This window comes from Bos indicus x Bos taurus, chromosome 7 (assembly GCF_003369695.1).
Source record: "Bos indicus x Bos taurus breed Angus x Brahman F1 hybrid chromosome 7, Bos_hybrid_MaternalHap_v2.0, whole genome shotgun sequence".
In the NCBI taxonomy this organism is placed as follows: Eukaryota; Metazoa; Chordata; class Mammalia; order Artiodactyla; family Bovidae; genus Bos; species Bos indicus x Bos taurus.
In genome coordinates, this window is record NC_040082.1 from 67,403,447 (window position 1) to 67,425,828 (window position 22,382).

Below are 22,382 nucleotides of genomic sequence, written 5' to 3' on the forward strand. Positions count from 1 at the left end.
CTTGCCTGCTCTAAACTCTGCCATGGCTCCCTAGTGCCCAGAATCAAGTTGTCACCCCCCCACCCGCCAACCCCTCACCCCTGGCTGCTGCTGGGCCATGTACCATCAGAGCTGGACCTCACTCCCTCTCCACCACTGGGGATCGACAGGAGGAAGAAGCCCCCCACCCCTCCTGATACTGCCCCAGACTCTCTCCTGGTTCCCCAAGCTGTCAGGAAGGTCTCCAGGGACATCCCTTCGTTTCTGCCCAGCCCCCAGGAGGCATCAAACATGATTGCCCCATTTCCCTTCCTCCTACCTCCAGAGGACAGTTTGTGGTCACCTTTCAACACCAGCGATTCCCAACGGCTGTCCAGCCCAGGCTCTGCCCCTGCCTGGCAGAGAAACGGAGTCCAGGTGGGCATCAGGCCTGGGGAGGTGGGACAGACATGCCAAATGTGTCACGTACACCAAGCCATCTTGTTATGCCCATTTCCAGGTGAGGAAACTGAGGCCCCGGTGGGATCAGCTCTCTGGACCCCACCCTTAACCACACGGAGGATCATCTTTGAAGACACATGGAGTTGATTCTCTTAACCCAAGAAAGGCCACAGTCAGGAAGGGTCTGGAGTATGGCCGGCTGCACACACTGGGCTCTCCGGCAGCGCAGCCCTCCCCCACCCCACCCCCATCCAACTGGACGTTTAACCGCGGGACTGATTTTGAGGGTCTGTCTCGGTTCTCGACGGCTCCCCCGAGACTGTACCGAGCTAGGTGTATAGGAGATAGTGAACAAAATGAGCCGAAGAAAATTCTGCCGTCTGGGGCCTGGAGACTGTGGACAGTGATTTAAGTGCTCGGGGGCCTGTTTCCCCACTTGTTAAACGACGGTTAGCTGGCCCCCACCCCTCATGACTGTGGAAACACCTGCAAACAGCAAGCGCTGCCTAAGGAGCCTCACGTGAATTCACCACGAGGGCCCTTCCGCCCCGCGAGCATCGCGGAGCATCCCGGGCTGTGCGCCTCGGATGCTGTGAGCCAGGCGAGGGGCCGCGGTCGGACCAGGGGAGGGTGGACCCCGAGTGGCTGAGGGAAGATGCAGGGCAGGTGGGCGAGGCGCGGGCCCGGGAGTGAGACAGCGCCCCCATCCCCACCCCCAGCTTCTTTTGTCTCCCGATGGCCCGGGCGCTCAGGGAACTCGCCATGGAAACGCGTACCGGGGAGGGGGGCAGAGACGCGGGAGACCCGGAGATCCCGCCCGCGTCCAGCCTGGATGGGGCTCCCCGGGACCATCTGAGCCGCTCGGGAGGGGAAGAGCCCGCAGACCCCGGTTCGTGCTCCCTCCTGCGGGGGACGTAGATCTGAGAGACCCAGAGACCGAGGGCGCGGAGCAGGGAGGCGGGGACGGCGACGGACGCGCGCGGCGCCCTCGACGCGCCGAGACAAAGAGCCCCCGCCCCTCGCGCAGCCTCCAGGCCGCCCGGCGCGGGGTCTCAGGCCGGGCGGGGCCGCTCGCTCCCCGCCCCCCCTCCGCCCCCGCGGGGGCGGGGCCGGCTTTGTGCCAGCCGCGCCGCAGCCCCCGCCGCCGCCAGCTCCGCCCTCCGAGCGCGGGCGCGCCAGGTGAGGGGCCTGCGGGCGGAGCGCGGACCCCACCCCTCCACCGGCTCCGGCCCTCGGGGTCCTGGAGGCCCCAGCCCTGACTCGCGGGTGGGACCCCAGCCCGGAGGCTCTCGACCAGGCCGACCCCGCCCTCTCTGCCGAGCCCTCTCGCGGCTCCTCCATCCGGGGAGGCAGCCGGAGGGTTGGGCAGGACCGCAGTGCGCCAGGGGCGGCCACGGCCCCCGCCTCGCGGCCTCAGTTTCCCTGGGCGTTTTCTGCGCATCCCGGCCCGCCCCTCCTCCGCGGGCGCCGGGCAACTGGTCCCCCAGGGCTCAGTCTGCGCCTCCCCTCCTCCAGCGCGGCTTTGTCCCCTCCAACTACGGTTTGTGGCGCCCCGGGCACGATGATCTCAACCAAGGAGAAGAATAAAAGCCCGAAGGACAGCATGACGCTTCTGCCCTGCTTCTACTTCGTGGAGGTGACTGGGGGGAGGTCGCGCTGGTGGGGGCGGGGCAGAGGCCTCCGTTCAGCCGGCCCTCGGGACCCCCACGCCGAGGGACCGGGGCGAGCACAGCCAGGGACCTGGGTGTGTGGGGCAGCGGGGAGGGCGGTCAGAACAGTTGGGCTCTGCAGGACGAGTAGGAGTTGCAAGAGAATGTTCTAGGCTTTGCGGGAGCTGGATAGATGCTCAAGGCGGGATCTTCAGTCCGGGGTTCCGGTCAGCAGCTCACACGAAGGGGCTGGAGCAAGGTGCTGGGCGCGGTGGGCGGGCGGGGAGTGGGGCGCGCAGTATAGATATGATGTCTTCCTGCAATGTGAAGGCCGGAGGCCTGAGTGTCTGAATTGAAATTCCTCCTCTGCTAATCGTGGAGGCTCGTGCACTTCCCTGAGCTCTGACAGAACAGGCTCCGCATGTAGTGAGGGCCTTAGGAGTGCTGCAAAATAAGATAGTAAGTGCAGCCACCGGGCACATACTGAGCGCTAATGAAGGGTTGGTGAGGCGAATCCACCTGATCAGAACCTGGGTTACCCACAATGCCACAATGCTCGCCAGGCCAGGAAACCCGGCTGGAGTGAGGGGCCCAGACTGGGCGTGGGTGGAGAAGTCCCCCGGACCTGAGCAGATAGTACCCAACCCTACCCTGAGCAGGGTCACCCAGACAGCTGGTTACCTCCCCCACAGGCAGAAAACCTGGTTAGTTTTTCAAGTTTGCATTTGAATCCTTATTACAGTAGGTTATTCCTCCTCAGTGTTCTACAGGCCACACGGAGGCAGCCCCTCACCCTCAGTTTCTCCCAACTTCCCACTACTCTCACCTGTGTGCCTTTCCAGAACACCTTTCACCCAGCCTTTCACTTTTCACCTGGGCTTCCCAGGTGGCGCTAGTGGTGAAGAACCAGCCTGCCAGTGCAGGAGAGTAAGAGATGTGAGTTCAATCCCTGGATCGGGAAGATTCCCAGAAGAGCAGGGCAGCCCACTCCAGTATCCTTGCCTGGAGAATCACCATGGACAGTGAGCCTGGTGGGCTACAGTCTGTGGGGTGGCAAAGAGTCCGACAGGACTACAGCCAGCCTCCCATTCAAGTTCACCATATGTAGCCCTTCCCCCACCACCTGTAGAAACGCAGGTTCTGCCTTCAGCCTTTTTTTTTTTTTTGGCTTCAGGCAGGGTCTTAGTTGTGGAATGCAGGATCTTTAGTTTCAGCATGTGGGATCTAGTTCCCTGACCAGCGATCAAACCTGGGCTCCTGGGAGTGCAGAGTCTTAGCCACTGGACCACCAGTGAAGTCCCTGCCCTTGGCGTTTCTAGCAGAGATCTTTGTTTACCATCGCCCCATCATTTTTCACTGCCCTGTAGTACTCCAGTGCCAGCCCTAGGGAGTTGGGCGTTTGGGGGGTTCCTAGTCTTGATGTCTCACAAACATTCCTGCTGCCAAGTCGCTTCAGTCCTGTTCGACTCTGTGCGACCCCAGAGATGGCAACCCACCAGGCTCTCCCATCCCTGGGATTCTCCAAGCAAGAACACTGGGGTGGGTTGCCATTTCCTTCTCCAATGCATGAAAGTGAAAAGTGAAAGTGAAGTCGCTCAGTTGTGTCTGACTCTTAGCAACCCCGTGGACTGCAGCCCACCAGGCTGCTCCGCCCATGGGATTTTCCAGGCAAGAATACTAGGAGACTGTAAACTCTTTGGCCTGTGTCATCCTGCACAGAATGCAGAGCTTGTCTGCATTGTGCATCTCTATCGAGCAGGGTGTGGAAAGACCCCAAATTCCTCCTACTGAGGCCCCTGCACTTGCCTGTTGCCCCATAGTCGTGTCTGCACCTGTGTTGGTGATGTTTGAATTTTGACCAACCCAAGAGGTGCAAAGCCATATCCCAGCCCTGGTGTGCATTTCCTGTACTGCCAGCATTATGTTTGTGTGTGCGTGGTAAGTCCCTTCAATAGTGTCAGACTCTTTGCAACCCTGTGGGCTGTATCCCACCAGGTTCCTCTGTCCATGGGCTTTTCCGGGCAGGAATACTGGAGTGGGTTGCTAGTTGCTATTTCCTCCTCCAGGGGATCTTCCAGACCCAGGGATCGAATCTGCATCCCTTAACATCTCCTGGATTGGGAGGCAAGTTCTTTACCACTAGTGCTGCCTGAAAAGTCCAAGAATACTGGAGTGGGTAGTCACTGCCTTTTCCAGGAAGTATTCCCGACCCAGGGATCGAACCCAGGTCTCCTGAATTGCAGGCAGATTCTTTACCGTCTGAGCCACCGGGGAAGCCCAGTATTACATTTATTCATTCTTAAATACACATGCCCCCAAAGCAAGCACGGTAGCTTGCCATTGTGAGTGTGTGAATGATTTTCCTTTGGGGCAGATATGCTCTGAGGGGTTCCTGGTTTTCAGCTGAGGGTCTCTGGAAGCAGTGAGAAGTGGGTGATGTGATTTAGGAGGCACTTACAGACCCTCAGGGAGTGGCAGACTCTGAAGTGGGGCCTCTGCCCCTAACCCACCCTGCCACCAGGTGCTTCCAGCTGGATCTGGCAGGGAGATGTGGGCAGAGGGCTGGAGGAGAAGCAGGGGGAGCTGGCCAGGCATTACAGCCACTTTGCCGGGGACTTGGAAAGACATGGGGGAGGTCTTCAACGTGACCCTCTAGTGGAAAGATTTGCTGGTTTTAAGTTGTACGCTAAACCCTCTCTGTGGCCGGACACCATCTGCCCACTGAGCCAGATGCTAAGCACTTCGACTGTGTTTGCTCGTCCAGTCCTACACAGACATCCTGGGGGGTGGCCACTGTATTGTTCCTGTTTTCAGCTCGGAAGACTGAGGCACAGGGAAGGGGAGGAGCCATGATGCAAGCCCAGGCAGGTGGCCATGAACTGCTTCACTCAGCTGCCTTGGGCCTCCTGCCTTCATGCAGCAGGTGCTCTATAAATGCTCCTTGGACACCAGCCCAGCTCCTTCAAACCCAGCTCACCCAACTTTGGCATTTCCCCTCTGGAAGCCTCCAGCCAGGATTGCATGGAGGGTGGAGGCCCCGCTCAAGGCACTGTAGAGATAGAGCTGGGAGCTTCCGAAGGCAGCTGAGCCCCCTTAGGGGCCCACCTACACTCTGGTCCCAGAGGTGGCCCCAGTGGATATGTCAGGTTGAGACCCATGGACCAGAAGGGGAGGCAGAGGACACTGGGAGGGTTTGCCTCCGTTGGAATCTGCTCAGTCAGTGCTTTGCAGTACGAGTAGCTGAGTGAGTGGTGGTGTACAGCCTGCCCCGCTGCCCTCCTCGAGCACACTGTTGGTGACTCGGTCAGGTGCAGCTCAGCTTTCCCGAACCTCAACCTCCCACCTGTTCCTCATAACTGCTCTGAGCAAGAAAAAACGTCACGTGTGCCCTCTGCCTATCACCTGGGGGCACATGATCAGGTTGTGCAGAAGGACAGTTGTATGAATGAGCAACTCAAAAGAATTCATTTATAAATAAAAATTCATTTATTCAGGCCCAACACCCATGTTCCTGGGGCTTAGTGTGAAGCTGGCATGTAGGGGTATGGGGTGCAGAGGAGAAATAGCAGCAGAAGAGATGAACAGGCTGGAGCCAGGAAGGGTGTCTCCAAGGAGGGCAGGACCCCAGAGGCAGGTCTAAGTGCATCCATCCATCCATCCCTGAGAGAAGAGGCCAAGAGGCAGGAACCCGTCTGCCCTTCCCAGATTGTTCAAGGCAGCAAAGGTGCCTTGGAGAGAAATGAATGAAGTGATTAGTGGGTGGATGGATGGATGGAAGGATGGGTGAGTGGGTAAGTGGATGGGTAGAAGGAATGAAAAAAGAAGCAAGCAAATGTGAGTGGATGGATGGAAGGTAGATTGATCGGTGAATGATGGAGAATGGTTGCTTGGATGGATGGGAAAAAGGGAGGATGGATGGTGGACTGGATGGATGACACTTGACTGGGGGGAATAAATGAGTTGATGGATGGGTGGGTGGGTGGGTGCATGATGGGTGAGTGGGTCAATGGATGGGTAGATAGATGGGTGAGCAAGTAGGTGTATATATGGGTGGATGAAAGGAAACAGCCAAACAGGCATAAGTGGATGGATGAATGAATGGTGGATTGATGGATGGAGTTGAGAGATGGATAGATGGATGATAGGTGGGTGGAATAGTCAGGGCATGGATAGATGGGTGGTACATGGGAGCATGGGTGGTCAGATGGATGGATAATGAATAAATGGATGGAAAATTGTTGTAAGTTTATGGATGATGTTTTTGAATAAATGAATGATAGATGGATGGGTTAATGGAGGGACGGGTCAATGGGTGAGTGGATGGGTGGGTAAGTTGATGGGTGGAAGGAAGGATGGAGGATGATGGATGGCAGGGTAATGTGGCTGGCTGGGTGGGCTGATGGATGGGAAATGAATAAATGGATAGAAAGAATTGGAAGTTGATGGATAGAGGGATGGGTGTTTGGACAAATTGATGATTCAATGTGTGGGTTGATGGATAGATGGTAAGTGGATGGATAGTTGGTTCATGGATGGATGTGCGGATGGGTGGATGGAAGGAAGGAAGGGTGGGTGGGTAGATGAGTGGTGGGCAGAAGGATGAATGGAAGCATGGGCAGGTGAGTAGGTGGGTGGATGGAAGGATGGATGAATGAGTGGAGGGAAGGAAGGAATGAATCATGGGTGAATGGATAGGTAGGTGGATAGATAGATGGAGGTAGATGGCTGATGGAAATTTATGGAAGGATGGATGGGAGAATGGGTAGATGGACGAACAGATGGGTGGATGGGTGAGTGGTTTGATGGTTAGAAAATGGATAAATGAATAGATGGGGGTTAATGGATGGAGGGATGATTGAATGGATGGGTAATGGATGTATGGTGGATTTATTTTGGGAGGGGGGATGGCAGGTGGGTAGATGGATGGATGGGAGAGTGAGTGGATGGATGGATGGGTGGCCAGATGGAAGGGAGCAGGTGTGGGTGGATGAAAGGATGGTGGATGGATGGGTGAATACATGAAGGAAGGAAGGAGGGGTGGATGGACGGTAGATTGCATGGATGATGGAAGGACAGCAGAAGGGATGTGTATATGGATGGATGGATAGAAGGGAGGGTGGGTGGATGGATGGATGTTGGAATTTGGGGGTGGAGGATAGGTGTTTAGATGAAAGGATAATTGGATGAGTGGATGAATGGAATGATGGATGGATGATAGGTGGATGGATGGGAGGATAGGTGGGTAGATAGGATGAATGTAAGGAAGAAAGGAAGGAAAAGATGAGTGGATGGATGGATGGATGATAGATGGGAGGAAGGATGAGTTAGTAGGTGAGTGTCAGATAATGAATAAATGGATGGACAGATGTTGCAAGTTGATGGACAGGGGTGGGTGTTTGGATGAAAGGATAAATGGTTTAATTGGTGGTGGCTGGATGGATGGGCTGATGGAGGAAGGAAGCAAGCATGAGTAAATGGATGAATGGATTGTGGATTGATGGATGGATGATGGAAGACAATGGCTAGATGGGTGGGTGGGTGGATGGATAGAAGGAATGAAAGATGAGGGGATAGATGGATAGAGGTGGGTGAGTGGATGATGGAAGGATGGATGATGAATTGATGGTGATGATGGTGAATGCATAATGGAAGATGATGGATGAATGCTGGATGGGGCAGTGGGTGGATTGATGGATGGATGGGACAGAAGGAAGGGAAGATCAGCAGATAGATGGGTGAGGGTCAGATGGATGGAAAATGACTAAATGAATAGATGGATGTTGGAAGTTGATAGGGTGATTAGTGGATTGACGAATTAATCTTGGGTGCACGAATGGCTCTGTTAGATGCACAGATGGGTGGTGGGTGACTCAGTTGATGAATGAGCTGATCAGTGGGTGAACAGCACGGATGGGTGGACAAGTCAGTGACGGGACTGAATTTGTGGGCGGATGACTCACTCAGTGAATGAGTGTGGTGTGACCCTGGCCAGCGTTCTTCCTGCAGCTGCCCATAGTGGCATCCTCCATCGTGTCCCTCTACTTCCTGGAGCTGACCGACCTCTTCAAGCCAGCTAAGGTGGGCTTCCAGTGCTACGACCGCACGCTGTCCATGCCCTACGTGGAAACAAGTGAAGAGCTCATCCCACTGCTCATGCTCCTCAGCTTGGCCTTTGCTGCACCTGCAGCCTCGGTGAGTCCCAGGGCAGGGCGGGGCTGGCTGTGGGCCCCCGGCTGGAGCCTTGCTGAGCACCTCCATGTCCACAGATCATGGTGGGTGAGGGCATGCTGTACTGTCTACAGTCCCGGCTGTGGGGCCGCAGCGGGGGCCCAGGTGGGCCCGAGGGCAGCATCCATGCCGGCGGCTGCAACTTCAACTCCTTCCTTCGGCGGACGGTGCGCTTTGTAGGTGAGTCCCCCATGGCATCTGCACACTGAGGGTGGTGGGTCTGGCCCCAGCTCCCGTGTCTGGCCCTTGCACTCCCACCCCACAGGTGTCCACGTATTTGGCCTGTGTGCCACGGCCCTGGTGACTGACGTGATCCAGCTGGCCACGGGCTACCACGCACCCTTCTTCCTGACTGTCTGCAAACCCAACTACACCCTGTTGGGCACATCGTGTGAGGCCAATCCCTACATCACACAGGATATATGCTCTGGCCACGACACCCATGCCATCCTGTCTGCCCGGTGAGCATGCCTGGCCCTGTCCCAACAAGCATGTAGGGAAACTAAGGCAGGTCCCAGAGCCTTAGGGCTCACATGGGTGTTTCTTACAGGAAGACGTTTCCGTCCCAGCATGCCACTCTGTCTGCCTTTGCTGCTGTCTACGTGTCGGTGAGTGCTGCCCCACACCCCAGATGCCCCACAGGGACCAACTGCCCTGACCACCCACCTGTCCCCCGGCAGATGTACTTCAACTCGGTCATCTCGGACACCACCAAGCTGCTGAAGCCCATCCTGGTGTTCTCCTTCGCCATTGCAGCGGGCGTCTGCGGCCTCACCCAGATCACGCAGTACCGCAGCCACCCGGTGGACGTCTACGCAGGCTTCCTCATTGGGGCTGGCATAGCGGCCTACCTGGTGAGGGGCCGAATAGGGAGGCCCGAGGGGGAAGGCCAGCCACCCCTCCCCACCCCCGCCCAGGGGGATGCTGCCATCTTCTCCCTTGGGAGCTGGAGGCAGACTCTCATGAGCCCAGACTTGCCAAATGTGCAAAGTAACCAGAAGCCAGAATTTGTCCTGTGGGGAAAAAGGTGGACTTCCCCCTCTCTGACCCCCAAGGCATGTCTGTGGCCCAGTGGGGACCCTAGTCTCCAGCCACAGGCCTCACACCCAGTCCCCATCTCATCTCTAGGCCTGCCATGCAGTGGGCAACTTCCAGGCCCCACCAGCAGAGAGACCAGTGGCCGTGGTGCCAACTAAGGACGCGCTAAGGGCTCTGACCCAGCGGGGCCATGACTCGGTGTACCAGCAGAACAAGTCCGTGAGCACCGATGAGCTAGGTCCACCCAGCCGGTTGGAGGGTGTGCCCCGGCCCGTGGCCCGCGACAAGACCTCGCTGGGCAGCCTAAAGCGGGCCAGTGTGGATGTGGACCTGCTGGCCCCGCGCAGCCCCATGGGCAAGGAGAACATGGTGACCTTCAGCCACACACTGCCCCGTGTCAGCACGCCCTCGCTAGACGACCCCGCCCGCCGCCACATGACCATCCATGTTCCACTGGACGCCTCCCGCTCCAAGCAGCTCATTAGTGAATGGAAGCAGAAGTCACTGGAGGGCCGAGGCCTGGGGCTACCGGATGAGGGCAGCCCTGCACACCTGCGGGCACCCGCAGAGCCCATGGCTGAGGAGGAAGAGGAGGAGGAGGAGGAAGAAGAGGAGGAGGAGGAGGAGGGGGAGGAAGGGGGTCCAGCACCTCCCTCACTGTACCCCACAGTCCAGGCTCGGCCAGGGCTCGGGCCACGCGTTATCCTGCCGCCTCGGCCTGGACCGCAACCTCTGGTTCATATCCCTGAGGAGGGGGCCCAGGCAGCAGCTGGCCTGTCCCCCAACAGCAGCGCAGCTGTGCGGGCCAAGTGGCTCATGATGGCTGAGAAGAGTGGAGCAGCAGTGGCCACAGCCTCGGCCCAGCCCCGCATGGCCAACCCGCCCCGGCTGCTGCAGGTCATTGCCATGTCCAAAGCTCCAGGTGCACCCGGCCCCAAGGCAGCCGAGACGGCTTCCTCATCTAGTGCCAGCTCTGACTCCTCCCAGTACAGGTCACCGTCTGACCGCGATTCTGCCAGCATCGTCACCATTGATGCACACGCACCCCACCACCCTGTGGTCCACCTGTCTGCGGGTAATGGGCCCTGGGAGTGGAAGGCGGCGGGAGTCGGGGCCAAGGTCGTGGAGGGAGAGGGTGGCTATGAGCTCGGGGACCTGGCCCGCAGCTTCCGCGGTGGGGCCAAGCCCCCAGGCATCTCCCCAGGCTCATCAGTCAGTGACGTGGACCAGGAGGAGCCACGGTTTGGGGCCGTGGCCACTGTCAACCTGGCCACGGGTGAGGGGCTGCCCCCACTGGGCGCAGTCGATGGTGTGCTGGGACCAGGCAGCCGGGAGTCGACGCTGCGTCGAAAAGCAGGCCCAGCGCTTGGTGATCGGGAAGCAGCGGAAGCCGAGGCCGAGAGCTACTACCGGAAGATGCAGGCTGCGCGCAGGTTCAAGGACTGAGGGCAGGGGTGGGGGTGGGGCAGGGGGGTCTTGGTAGACAATAAAAGGTGATCCTGGAGAAGAGCTCACAGTCTGAGTCTTTCTGGAGTACTGGGTGTAGGGGTGGGACCGAAACCCCCACACATGAAGGGTAACATGGCTGAGTTTACAGAAAGGAAACAGCAGTGAAATCAACAGGCCCAATAAAGAGGGGAATCAAGTGCAGGATACAGAGAGTTTATTCAGAGTCCAGTACAGACTGGCCAGACCGCCTTCTACATGTGGACAGGAAAAAAGAGCCTACAGAAAAGGTAGGAGTTGTTATAAAATCGCTTTAATTCAGTTCTCTCTGCATTACAAGCCGGCAGTGGGCGGGGCCTGCCGTGCTCCTTACAATACTGAGCCTGTAATTGCTGTTATCAAAATATACATCTGTGTCACCATAAAAAACCGCATTTGCTGCCCCTCACGTCTTACAACAGGTATAAAAAATTATAAATATTTACACCCTTGTTCCACCCCGACATGGAAACTTGAGGCCCAGGCCCCGAAGTGAGGGCCGGCCAGCAGAGGCCTGCGTGCAGGGCACCCCTTGGACCCGTGAGTGCAGGACGAGGCGTGAAGACCGGAGGGGAGGGCTGTTGCCCCACCTCCTGGGGTCCCAGCATTAGAGGCAGGAGAAAAACAGAAACAAAACTTTGGTCCAAAATTTGCAGGAAAAAAAGAAACCCTGAAAGTTGAAGAGCACTTGTCCTCAGAGAAAGGACAGTCAGGTGTGAGTAAGGCATCGGGCGGCAGATGCCGGCCCCGCTGTGTCTGCCCTGGAAACTAGATCCTGCCCTGCGACTCAATGACAAGGAATAAAATAAAAGTACAGTATACAAGGTCATACCACAAGGAGAAAGTTTAGGTTACACTCATACCATTTTTATCATCTTGCTATATAAAAAGTTACTTAAAACTATTTCTTTTGCATATAAATGAAAAAGATTAGAATATTTGGTCAACTGGAAATATTGCTAGGCACAGGTGTCTGCAGCTGCATCGAAGCATAATACAGAGATTACAGTGAAAACAAAGCTGAAGAAGCAACAGGGAAGGGTCCGGGGAGGCCCCAAGGCTGGGGGAGAATCACACACTTGATTAAAGGATTGGGTGGCGGCCACAGCCCCCCACCACACCAGGCACATGATCCCAGGGGAGGCTGACCCCGCAAGCCCTGCCAGGGCAGCGGGTTTAAGGCACAAGAAAGCCAAGTGGGGGTTTAGGAGCGCCCGCCCTGCAGGCGGCAAAGGCACAGGCAGGGGCCGGGCGGGTGGTGCCATCCACCGTCACCAAGAGCTTGAGGCTGGCACCCCACCTCCCCAAGGTGAGCAAGTGAATTAGATTTAATTTCTTTTAAAAACAGGTAAACTGATTTCTCTTTTAAAAAAATAAAATCTCTGGTCTTTTAAGGTCACTTCAGCTGCTTTTTAAAGTGGCTTTTTATCTGGAATGATGGAAGTTGTTGCCGGGTGCCCGGCAGGCTGGTCCTGGGTGGCGGCCTAGATGGTGGACTTGGAGAAGGACACCCGCAGGTGGTGGTTCTCACCCAGGTCATGGTTGTGCAGGTCGATGAGTGCCTGGATGGCCTCCTCCACTGAGCCCATCTGGATCAGCGCCATCTTGCGGTCCTTCCTGCAAGGAGTGGGGGAACACAAGCATGAGGAGCCACAAGGGGCCAGGGAGCCTAGGGGCAGTGGGGGAGGGGACTCTGCTCACTGGAAGAACTTGAACCCTTTGACGATCCCGCCGTTACTGGAGAAAAGAATCTTGAGGTCATCCTCAGAGATGGAGGGCCTGTAAGTGGAGAGAGATGTAAGCCTGTCTGTGCAAGATCAAGGTCATTCCCTCAGGACAGGAATGTCCAGGGATTCGGGGGTGCCCAGAAATGAGGGATAAGATGATGGAAGCATCTGAGAGGCAGAGGCACTCACGGGATGTTGGAGAGGTGCAGAGTGGCCGAGGGTGGGAAGATGTTCTGGAAGTTCTTGGAGCCAGGCTTCTTGAAGCGGTGCAGGGGCGAGTTTCCATAGTCCTTGGTCAGGCCCTGGTCCTCCTGGCCCTCGCGGGGCAGCTGCACGCTCTGGTGCTTAGAGAGTGTGATGCGCACTGGCTTTCCGTGCAGCTTGTGCCCATTGAGGTGACTCATGGCTGGGGGCGGGGCAGAGGAAGAGACAGCATACGTGACCTGAGGGCCCTGGGTACCACCAACAGCCCTGCCCTCCCTGGCCACCCCTTACCCAGCTGTGCCTGGCTCCCATCGGCCATCTGCACCAGGGCGTTCTCCTTCTTGTTGAACAGGACCTTCACACGCTGCACATCTCCATACACGCCTTCAAAAGCACAGGGACAGGGGGCTGAGCCCCAGGCCCCAGCCACCCACCCGCCGTCCCCACGACCCACACTCCCACACAGGGCTGGCTCTCCCCAGTTTGCTTATTCTGCCTCTGAGAACCTGTCTAGACACAGGGAGCATGACTGGGAGGGCTGCCTTCCGCAAAGAAGCCATAAAATCCAGGAAAGGTCAATTGCCAAGGAACCATCCTGTAGCATGCTACCGACACATTTACGCTGCCAACAGCATGCGGGTAGGGAACCATGCTCTATAGAATCCAAATAAATACGCAAACCGCAGCCCAGACCGCACGCATCGGAATCTCAGGGCGTAACAACCACCTCAATTACATGAAAACAAGGTAATAAAAGTGTGAACGATAACATACCGAAAAGAATAAAGAGGCTTTGGGGTGTGACTCTCTTTAGAGGACAGCAGAGCAAGGCAGCGAGGGACAGGGAAAGGGAGAGGTCAGGGGGCGAGTTGCCAATCGTCCACCACGAGGAGGCAGCCCCGCAGGCGTGCAGGTTGATGGATGATGAAGTTGTCAGGATGTTAATATTCAAGGGCAGGTTGGTTTCCGGAGAGCAGGGTTTGAGGGGGAATTTTGTTTTTTTTTTTTTATTTATTTATGGTTTTGTTTTGTTTCAAGCAACAACAGGAAGCAGAAGTACCGTGCAGTCAGTTGGCAAAGAAATTCCGGATCAGGGCAAGAAAAAAAATTGGGAAAGGGGAAGGGGAGAAAAGAAAAAAAGTAGCAAAAACACAGGTCAGTAAATACATAAGAAAACACGCGGTGCCCCATCAGTCAAGACCACACACATTACAGGCCACACGCCGGGCAGACAGCCGGAGCACCCTCCGCGGGGAGGAGGCGGCGCCTGCTGGCCCCCCACTCGCTCCCCCAACCAGGCCCTCCAGGAACCGTCTCCTCAGCCCGCACCGGAGCCTCCAGTCAGGCTCGCCGGGCGCTGCGAGCGGACAGCTTGGCCAGAGGAACTGGGACAGGACTGGGGAGACTGAGAGTCACACGAGGTCAGACAGGCAGGAGAGCAGCTCATTAAACAAGAACCCCGTCTCTCGAGAAGCAAATACTGAGCCTCGCTCACTGGACCCCAGCTCCCTGAGCTAATCCAGCCCCAAGACAAGCCAGGCCTGGCTGCCACCTCAGGGACTGCCGGGTGGCCTCAGCTTGCACCCTCCCCTCAAGGCGCCCCTCTGCAGGCCAAGGTTCGCTGGGCTGGAAATTTCAAGTTTGTTCTCATGTACCAAATACTTCAACTCTCAACATCGTGAAATTAGGAACGTAAATTAAGATGTTAAGGAAACAAGAGAACTCCAAGCACTGCGGGAAAGGAGGCAGCAGTGAGTGACGTCAGCGCAGAGAGGAGGATGGGGACGCCCACGGGCACTGGCTGGGCCTGGCCCAGCTCCAGAGCCCAGTGCCCGGTCAGAGGCTCCATCTGCACTAGGACTAGGGGCACTCCCAATTCCTAATTCCCGGAGGCGCCACGTACCTCAGGGTTGAGATTGCTGACCAGCAGGACAGAGTTGCCTGCCCCCGCCAGGCCTGGGATGGCGATCCGGCCCGCTGCCGCTGCTGCTGCCGCTGCCGACGGAATAGCCAGAGGGGCCAAAGCCCCATGCACATTAGGAACAGAGAGACCTGCAGGGTGAATGGGGTTAGCTGAGTGTGGTGCCCACAGTCTCCACAAGGAAATCGGTCTTGCCCATCCTCATGCAAACAGAGATGCAGGGGGTGGGTGGGGGCATCAGCCTGGCCCCCAGCCCTGCGACCCTCCATGCTCCTCAGAGCACACCACCGTACTGGCCTGACCACCTATATGTGCCAACAACACAGAAGACTCAGGCTTCTCAGACACAAGATCGAGCCCGGTGGCCTCGGCTGTGCGTGCACGCAGGTGCCCGTCACCATGCAAACAGCATGCCGGGCATAACAGGCTCAAGACTATTCCGCGTGTGGGCGCCTGGCCCCCGGGAGGGATGCTCAGGTGTGCTCACCCAGCGCATGCCGCTCCGCTTACCAGGCCGCTCAAAATGCACTACTAGGGGCGCATCCCTCCAACCACAGGCGCTGGTCCTCAGCGGCTCAGCAGCCCGGCCACGCCTGCCCTGTCCAGACTCCGCGCCCAGAAGGCTAGACCCCCGTACTGCGCCACGTTGGCCGCCGGGGAAGCAGAGCTACTGGCGAGATGTGGACATGCAGAGGCGGCGCTGGGGCGAGTATGTGAGTACCTGCGGCTTGAGGAATTGCAAAGGTGGGAGGGAAACCAGCTCCTGCATACGGAGAGGCTGACATTATACCAGGCGCACCTAGAAACAAACGAGACACTAATCATCGCACCCACGGGTGCGAGCCGGCTGCCAGGGCCCCACCCGCAAGTGCGGGGTGGGCTGTGTGGGCGCCTAGCCTGAACTACGAGTCCTGCCTGGGTGGCCTGCCCCCGGCGTCTCACCAAAGGCAGCAGCCATGGTCTGGTCCAGCGAGGGCTGGCTGTCACCGGACGGCAGGTCAGGGCGCGTGTAGTCGCGGCTCTTGTCGTTGTTATACTTGACGTTTAGGCTGGTGAGCTTGGAGAAGTCGATGCGCAGTGTGCAGCATGCGTTGTAGATGTTCTGGCCGTCCAACGACTGTGAGGACAGTGAGGAGGCTGTCAGCAGGTGCCTGGCGGCCAGGGGCACGGCTGCCCTGGGGACCACTCACCAGCTTGGCGTGCTGGGCGCTCACGGGGTCCGCGTATTGCAGCAATGCCTGGAACTGGTTGTTCTTGGTGAAAGTGATGATCTTAAGAACAGTGCCAAACTTGGAGAAGATCTGTGGGAGAAGCTGGTGGGTCAGCCTGGGCCCAGGCACCAGCCCCACTGCCCACAGCTAAAGCCCAGTGCCCTTACCTGGTGCAGCACGTCCAGGGTCACTGGGTAGAAGAGGTTCTCCACGATGATCCTAAGCACTGGGCTCTGGCCAGCCATGGCCATGCCCGCATCCACCGCCGCGGCCGAGGCTGCCAGGGCCAGGTTTCCTGACTGGACTGAGTTCACAGCCTGCAAGGCCGCCTGGGCCCGCTGTGAGGACAGTACTGTGAGTCCCCCAGCCCCAACCCCGCCTGCCCCACCCTGCCCCCACCCACCCACACCTGAGGGTGCCGCACCGCCTGGTTAGGGGAGCTGTCTGTCTTGAGCTCCTTGTGGTTGGAGAACTGGATGTAGATGGGCTGGCCGCGCAGCACAGGCGTCACCGACGTGTAGTAGTTCACCATGGTGTTGGCAGCCTCTTCTGTGTGCATCTCGATGAAGGCCTGGGCATGGGAACAGGGTGAGCTGACTCATACCAGGGATGCCTCTGGGACCCACCCCAACTGGCCCAGGCCTCGTACCTGATTCTTCCCTTTCAGCATCAGGAGATTGGTGACCTTTCCGAAGGGCAGCCCCAGGGAAATGACCTCCCCCTCGGTGACATCGCCGGGCAACTTGCGGATGTGGATCACCCTGGAGGGCACGCCCGCACTCCTGCTGTCCCCCTTGAACTTCTTGCTGTCGTTTCCATTTGCTGCAAAAAAGCACTGAGTCACATAGGGCACCCCAGGCTCCCTCAGAGCGGGGCCCTCCCTGGCACCGGGAGGTTTCCGGGCTGAAGTAGTCCCCACACTTGGCTCCCAGAACTGTGCAGTAGGCAGGTGCAGGGACCAGGCAGGGCGGTGGGCGGGTGGGGTTACCTGTGGACGCCGAGGTGCCGCTCATGATAAAGGGTCCGTTAGTGACGCAGGCAGAGAAGAGTTCGTCAGATCCCCGCTGCAAGAGAAGCAAGGTGAACCCAGTGTCCTCGCTGAGGCCCCTGATCCTCCCTACCAGAGCCCACATAGTTCCTTTCCCGCCGGTGGAGCCCTTGGGGCTCTCCCCAGGCAGGGACAGAGGCTGTCCCCTCCTAGGCCTCTGCGTGTCATGGCCACCTCCACCTTCCATCTCCCCACCCCCCTCACCAGTGTCTGGGGTCTGCATGGCTCAGGCTCACAGACCGTGAGGACAAAGCCCCCTTGTCCCCCTGTGGCCACCCGCAGGAGTATGTCCTACTTTCCAGTCTGAGGAAACCGGAGCTCAGCGACCAGAAACACCACCTCTTCAGGCGGCAGGTACCTTGGTGACCAACAGGCTTCCCAACTGCCCCTGTGGGTGGGCTCCCAGCCCATGTTATCTCCAGAAATTCCCTCATTAGTCTCAATCTAATAGAATCAACTTCCAGAACCCCTTGAGAAGCAGCTTAAACAAGGAGAAAGGCAAACAGCCTCCTGCCGGCTGGGCGATGAGACCCCAGAGGGCCATCCACCTGTGATTTCCTCGATACATGAAACCAGCGCCTGGCAGCAACAGGAGACCAGCCTCCCAGCCTTGACCCTTCTCCCTCAACCCTCCTTTCCGCCAGCTCGCCCTCCTCACATCAAGGACACCTTATCTCTGCCCTTCCCCTAAACTGCCAGCCAGTTCAGCCACTTACAAACAAGTAGGCTCCACATACAGGACACCTCCCCACCTTCCGTGGTCCAGCATTGAAGTGCCCCAGAGCCCCTTCAGGTGCTGACCCCCTCCCCAGCCCTCAGGACAGAAAAGTGGGCACAGCCAGGCCAAGGCTATGAGGCTAAGAGAATGTTCTGGGCCTCCTCACTGCCAGACCGCCAGCTATAGGCACGCCGATGAACCCAGATCCCAAACTCCCCAGCACCAGAGGCTGCTCAGAGCACTGCTTGGTTTTAATGCGTACAGGTTGGAGTTGGATGTAAATGAAGCAAAGTGTTAGCCCCACCAGCAGGCAGACCTGCCCCATCATGCCTTTCCTCACTGCCCTGGCGTGGGGCGGGGGGGACCTGGACTCATCCAGGCTAAACAAACCAGAAACCAGGTGGAACACACCTGAGCCCCATTCCCACCTAAGCTGCAGGGAAGTCGACTTGGAGGCCTACCAACCCCTCCCCTCAGGTCACAAAAGCCCCCTGGCCAGAGCTAGACAAGAATAGACAGGGCACCCAAGTGGCTCCCACACAGACGCCGGCTGCACAACCTTAAAAAGGGCATCTCAGCTCCTGTCAACAGGTGATGGACGGGGGAAGAACTCCCTCCAGAGGGGGTCGTTCTTAGCTCCAACTCCCTTTTCACAGCAGATTGCCTGGCATGAATACCTATGTGGTCTGCCCACTTGGCAACCCCCCTCCCCCCAGCATAAGGAAGTGCAGGTAGTGACCAGAGGCTCACCAGGGACTGCCCACTGGGGGCGCAGAGAGCGCACACAGACAGAACCCTGGGGGGACAAAGGGCAGGCCAAGCTGCACTAGAGCCCCTGCTCTAAAATCAACTCAGCACCACCAGGAAGCCCCCGAAGCGTGCCCGGAGCCAGGGACAGCAGCAGCTAAGCACCACTACATCCCAACACCTGTCACTCGGGGCACAGCTCGTGCTTATCCTGAGAGGGGGACCCAGGATGCCCTCCCGGAGGCACCCACGCTGGTGCACCCTCAGCCTCTGGAAGCGGCCTGGCTGGATGGGCCCCCACGGAAACAGGGGGGTGGGGGGTGTCACCGTGCCAGTTACAAGCACACCTGGATGAGATCCCCTCCCTCCCTCCTCTCGCCACCAAACAGGTTTTATCTGCAGGAAGATCAGGAAGGCTTGCGTGTGAAGAGTCCACCTGGGAAAACCGAAACCAGCCCAGGCCCCACAGCCAGAAACTAGCTGCTGCCTGCTCCCAGGGATAATGGGCTACCCCCAGGGCTGAGGTGGACACCCGGTCTCTGCCAGCGAGGCCCCCTTCTCGGAGCAAAAGTGAGCTCGACGAGAACATCCTCAGAAGCACCTCCATCCGCCCCAGAATCCCCAGGGATCCTCCCAACCCTTGCCCACCCCTTAAACGGCCTGGGGAAGAAACTTCCACTTTTTCCACTTGAAACTGTCAAGAGTCCCATCAGCCCGCGGGCATCCCAGCTCCAACCAGATGCAGTTCTGGACTTCAGGGGAAAGGTCCTGAAGTCAGGGCGGGTGCCCCTCACCTCAGAGGAGCCACCCACCCCGTACTCCTACTACAGAGCAGGCTGTGGCACACCACCCCCCACCCCCAGCCCGGCAATGGGAGCACACAGGCCGCAGAGTGAACGGGCGGAAGGAGAAAGCGACGTCCCCAGTGCCTACCTTTGTACCAACTGCTATGTCTGGGACGATGCTGCAGAGAGAGAGAGAAAAAGGAGACATCAGCAAGGAGCACCCACCACATGCCAGCAGCATGGGCTCCAGGGGCGGCAGGAGCCCCTGCTCCAGGACTTCAGCAATGAGGCGGCTTGAGGAAGGGAAGGGAGGTGTCCTCGCTCTAATCGCCACTTGAAAAGGAGCCATCATTGTCCTTGGGCTCCTTTCCCCTCCCTCCCTCCCGGCAAGACCCCGGCCCCGCCTCCGATGCATCCAAAGACAAAGACACCCCCTCTGCAGGCCCTCAGAAAGACACTAGATGCTAATTAGGATTGAAATGCTGTTGCTTGCTTTCTAGAAACACGCAATGCTTGGGAGAGGTTTCCAGCAAAAGGCAGGCTGTGAAAAGGCAACTCAGGGGCCCAAGGTTAGAGCTGCCGCCCCAGGGGACTGAAAAGGGGTCGACCCAGTGAAAAGGATCAGATAAAAGGGGACACCAGTTACTCATCAACTAGGGTCCATGTGACCTGCTAGGGAAGGCAGGGTGTGTGACTGCCCCAGGCTCCAGGGTCCTGCAGGCCAAGCCCTCGGGACAGTAGAGCCCTTGAAGGGTGCCACCTAAAGACTCAGGAAGGGTCTGCTCAGGAGAACTTGGCCAGCTACACCCCACCAGGTCACCTGGCCACCAGCCTGCCATCACAGGAGACCAGAGCCTCCGGTGATGTCACATGTCCCCTGGCCAAGCCCCTGGCTGACAGAGGCCCTGGGGCCACTGCCTGCAGCATCGGGCTCAGGGTTCACCACAACCTGGGATCCGACCCTCCCACAGCCTCACCAGCCTATGCCATGGGACTGCCACTTCTTCCCCACAAAAACCTTAAGGGTTAATGTCAACGATTTTTAAAAATCTTACTGAGCCAAGAAACAACTTCCCAGAAAAACAAAGAATGAAAAGCACGCAGTTTCCCAACTGCTAACCCAGGACGGCTGGCGGCTTCCTACTCAGGGAGGACCGCAGACGCAGGAAGTGTTTCAAAAAAGATGGCCTTTCTGCAAAAGGTCCCCCGACTTTCAAAAAGGCAGGCCAAACTGCAGCTGCACCAGCAGGCCAGGCCAGGCCCGGCTGCCTAGACAACCACACAACCGACCAGAGGCCGCAGACGCGCCCCAAACTACGTTTCCGTGACGAGGAAGGGAAACTCCGAAATTTGACCAGGGGGCCAGGAGAGCTCTTCCCACCGGGCTTGACCGGCGGGCTTCCCGGCTCCCAGCTCAGGAAGGGGCTTCTCTGGGAAGGTACGTCCCAGCCTAAGCGGACGACAGACCACGAGATCAAGTTCCTCTTGTTGCAGCAATTTTTCTAAAAGGCTAACCTTAATTCAGCCTGCAACCTATCATTTCAAACCCGAGGCACCGAAGGCACGTGACCCTCCAGGCACTGGTAACTGCCCGCCCCGCCCGGTAGGGCCGACAGAGGAAACAGGGCTGGCTTGAAGCTCCCCATCACAAGACATCCGCAACTGCCCCCAGACGCTTCCCGCGGGGCCCAGACTCGAGAACGCAGCTCCACCGGGTTCTACTAGCTTCCCAAGGCTGAGCCCCGCCGCCGCGGTGCCTACACCGACACCTCCGCACGCGGGGAGCGGGCTCAGGTCCGGAGCCGCCCCGCCCCCAAGGCGCCCGGGGCACCACCCCGGGACGCCGGGCGGGAACAAAGGGGGCGGCGGAGGGCCCGCGCCCTTCCGGGCAGGAGGGCGGCGTCTCCAGCCGCGCCCCGGCCCGCGGCGGGCGGGGGAAGCCGGAGTAGAGTCCGCGCGGCGGGAAAGGCCGCGCACGCGCGACAGAGCTGCCGAGAGCGCGCGGAGCCGCGCACGCGCGCGGGGGACCTCAGGGGGCGCGCGGAAACTGTACGGGGCGCCGCAAGGGCCACACGGCGGGCCGAAGGCGGCGCGTGCGTTTGGGGCCCAGACGGGAAGCGGGAAGGGCGGCGCAACCGCCGCGTGCTCTCGGGACGGGCCGCGTGGGCACCGGAAGCGGACAAGGCTCGGCCCGGCCGCCCCCAGCCCCCGATCCCTACAGCCTCTCGTCCGGCTACTCATCCCGGGCCGCAACCGCGCCAGAACTTGGGGGAAGGGAGAGAAACCCCGGCGGCGCCCGAGGGCCTGGAGTGGAGGCGGAGCGGCGCCCCGAATGTACCGCCCCGAAGAGGCCGGGGCGGCGGCGAGGCAAAGGCTGGATCGCGATATAGGCGCCGGGAAGCGCGAACCAGCACTACTCACCCGTCCATTGCACACACAGGAGACCCGCGGGGGACGGAGTGGAGGCGCCGGAATAGCAGGAACCGACCCAACGGCTCCGAGTTATAGACTCACAAAATGGCGGAGACGCCCGAACACGTCCCCCGCGCGCTCTGCCCATTGGCTCCCGCCGCGCAGATGGGCGGGGCGAGCCCCCTCGGACCCCGCCAGCGCCTCCCAATGGCTAGGAGGTCGCTCGAGGGGTGGGCCCAAGAACAGTGGCAAGCGGGCATTGGATAAGGCGGCCGTCCGTCAGAGCTCGAGGCGGAAATGGCCCGTTGAGTCGGAGGAGGTGCGAAGAGGTGAGACCATGTGATGGCGCCAGAGCCAGTTAGCGGAGCTGACCTCGTTTGTGGGGCTTTGCGGGAGAAGCCATCTTGGGAGTGGGTACGTGGCGGATCAGGCGGTGGGAAGCGTGCTTTCCCCAGCCTCCCGCCATCTTGCAAACGGGCAGAGACCACCTCGACCTCGGGCGTGATGTCAAAGGGAGGCTCACTGCCATCTTGAAGTCGGGCAGAAACCTACAGGGCTCCATGTTGTTTGTGGGCACCTGGCCGAAGTCCCTTTCGAATTCAGACGTTACTCAGGTTAGCGAGCGGAGCAATGGCAGCGGCTTAAGGCTTTCTGGAGACGCCGGGGTTCTTTCCACTGCTGGCCACAACGCCTGCGGCACGACGAGGCCACGAGTGGCCTCTGACTGTCTTTTGTCCGCCCCAGAGCAGCGAACCCTGACCACGATCCCCTCGCGTGACTGCAAGGGTG

The 22,382-nt window shown here is 58.8% G+C and overlaps 2 protein-coding genes and 1 long non-coding RNA gene across 9 annotated transcripts; 1 reads left to right on the forward strand and 2 right to left on the reverse strand.

Annotated features, from left to right (window-relative positions):
- The first annotated feature begins 1,067 nt into the window (after nucleotides 1–1,067).
- On the forward strand, nucleotides 1,068–12,002 carry PLPPR3 (phospholipid phosphatase related 3). Of its 5 annotated transcripts, none has more exons than XM_027546679.1 (7): nucleotides 1,068–1,086; nucleotides 1,936–2,056; nucleotides 8,076–8,261; nucleotides 8,336–8,477; nucleotides 8,563–8,758; nucleotides 8,848–9,151; nucleotides 9,426–12,002. In XM_027546679.1, the coding sequence occupies exons 1-7, from the start codon at nucleotides 1,076–1,078 to the stop codon at nucleotides 10,779–10,781; spliced, it is 2,316 nt and encodes a 771-aa protein (XP_027402480.1). In that variant the 5' UTR covers nucleotides 1,068–1,075; the 3' UTR covers nucleotides 10,782–12,002. The 5 variants fall into 5 exon arrangements, with proteins under 5 accessions (XP_027402480.1, XP_027402482.1, XP_027402481.1 ...); XM_027546681.1 differs by lacking the exon at nucleotides 1,068–1,086 and adding an exon at nucleotides 1,171–1,309; XM_027546680.1 differs by lacking the exon at nucleotides 1,068–1,086 and adding an exon at nucleotides 1,532–1,599.
- Nucleotides 5,533–8,117, reverse strand: LOC113895444. The gene is made up of 2 exons (XR_003511838.1): nucleotides 8,030–8,117; nucleotides 5,533–5,797 (listed from the first exon to the last, which is right to left on the reverse strand). It is a non-coding gene; the product is annotated as an uncharacterized LOC113895444 (long non-coding RNA).
- PTBP1 (polypyrimidine tract binding protein 1) lies at nucleotides 10,982–21,716 on the reverse strand. Of its 3 annotated transcripts, none has more exons than XM_027546685.1 (15): nucleotides 21,603–21,716; nucleotides 19,330–19,360; nucleotides 16,872–16,947; nucleotides 16,533–16,705; nucleotides 16,308–16,454; nucleotides 16,051–16,221; nucleotides 15,863–15,973; nucleotides 15,615–15,789; nucleotides 15,394–15,471; nucleotides 14,655–14,803; nucleotides 13,526–13,559; nucleotides 13,043–13,135; nucleotides 12,737–12,953; nucleotides 12,522–12,599; nucleotides 10,982–12,437 (listed from the first exon to the last, which is right to left on the reverse strand). In XM_027546685.1, exons 1-15 carry the CDS (start codon nucleotides 21,608–21,610, stop codon nucleotides 12,305–12,307), a joined length of 1,674 nt encoding a protein of 557 aa, XP_027402486.1. In that variant the 5' UTR covers nucleotides 21,611–21,716; the 3' UTR covers nucleotides 10,982–12,304. The 3 variants fall into 3 exon arrangements, with proteins under 3 accessions (XP_027402486.1, XP_027402488.1, XP_027402487.1); XM_027546687.1 differs by lacking the exon at nucleotides 21,603–21,716 and adding an exon at nucleotides 20,697–20,956; XM_027546686.1 differs by lacking the exon at nucleotides 15,394–15,471 and having other exon boundaries at nucleotides 21,603–21,708.
- Nucleotides 21,717–22,382: the final 666 nt, after the last annotated feature.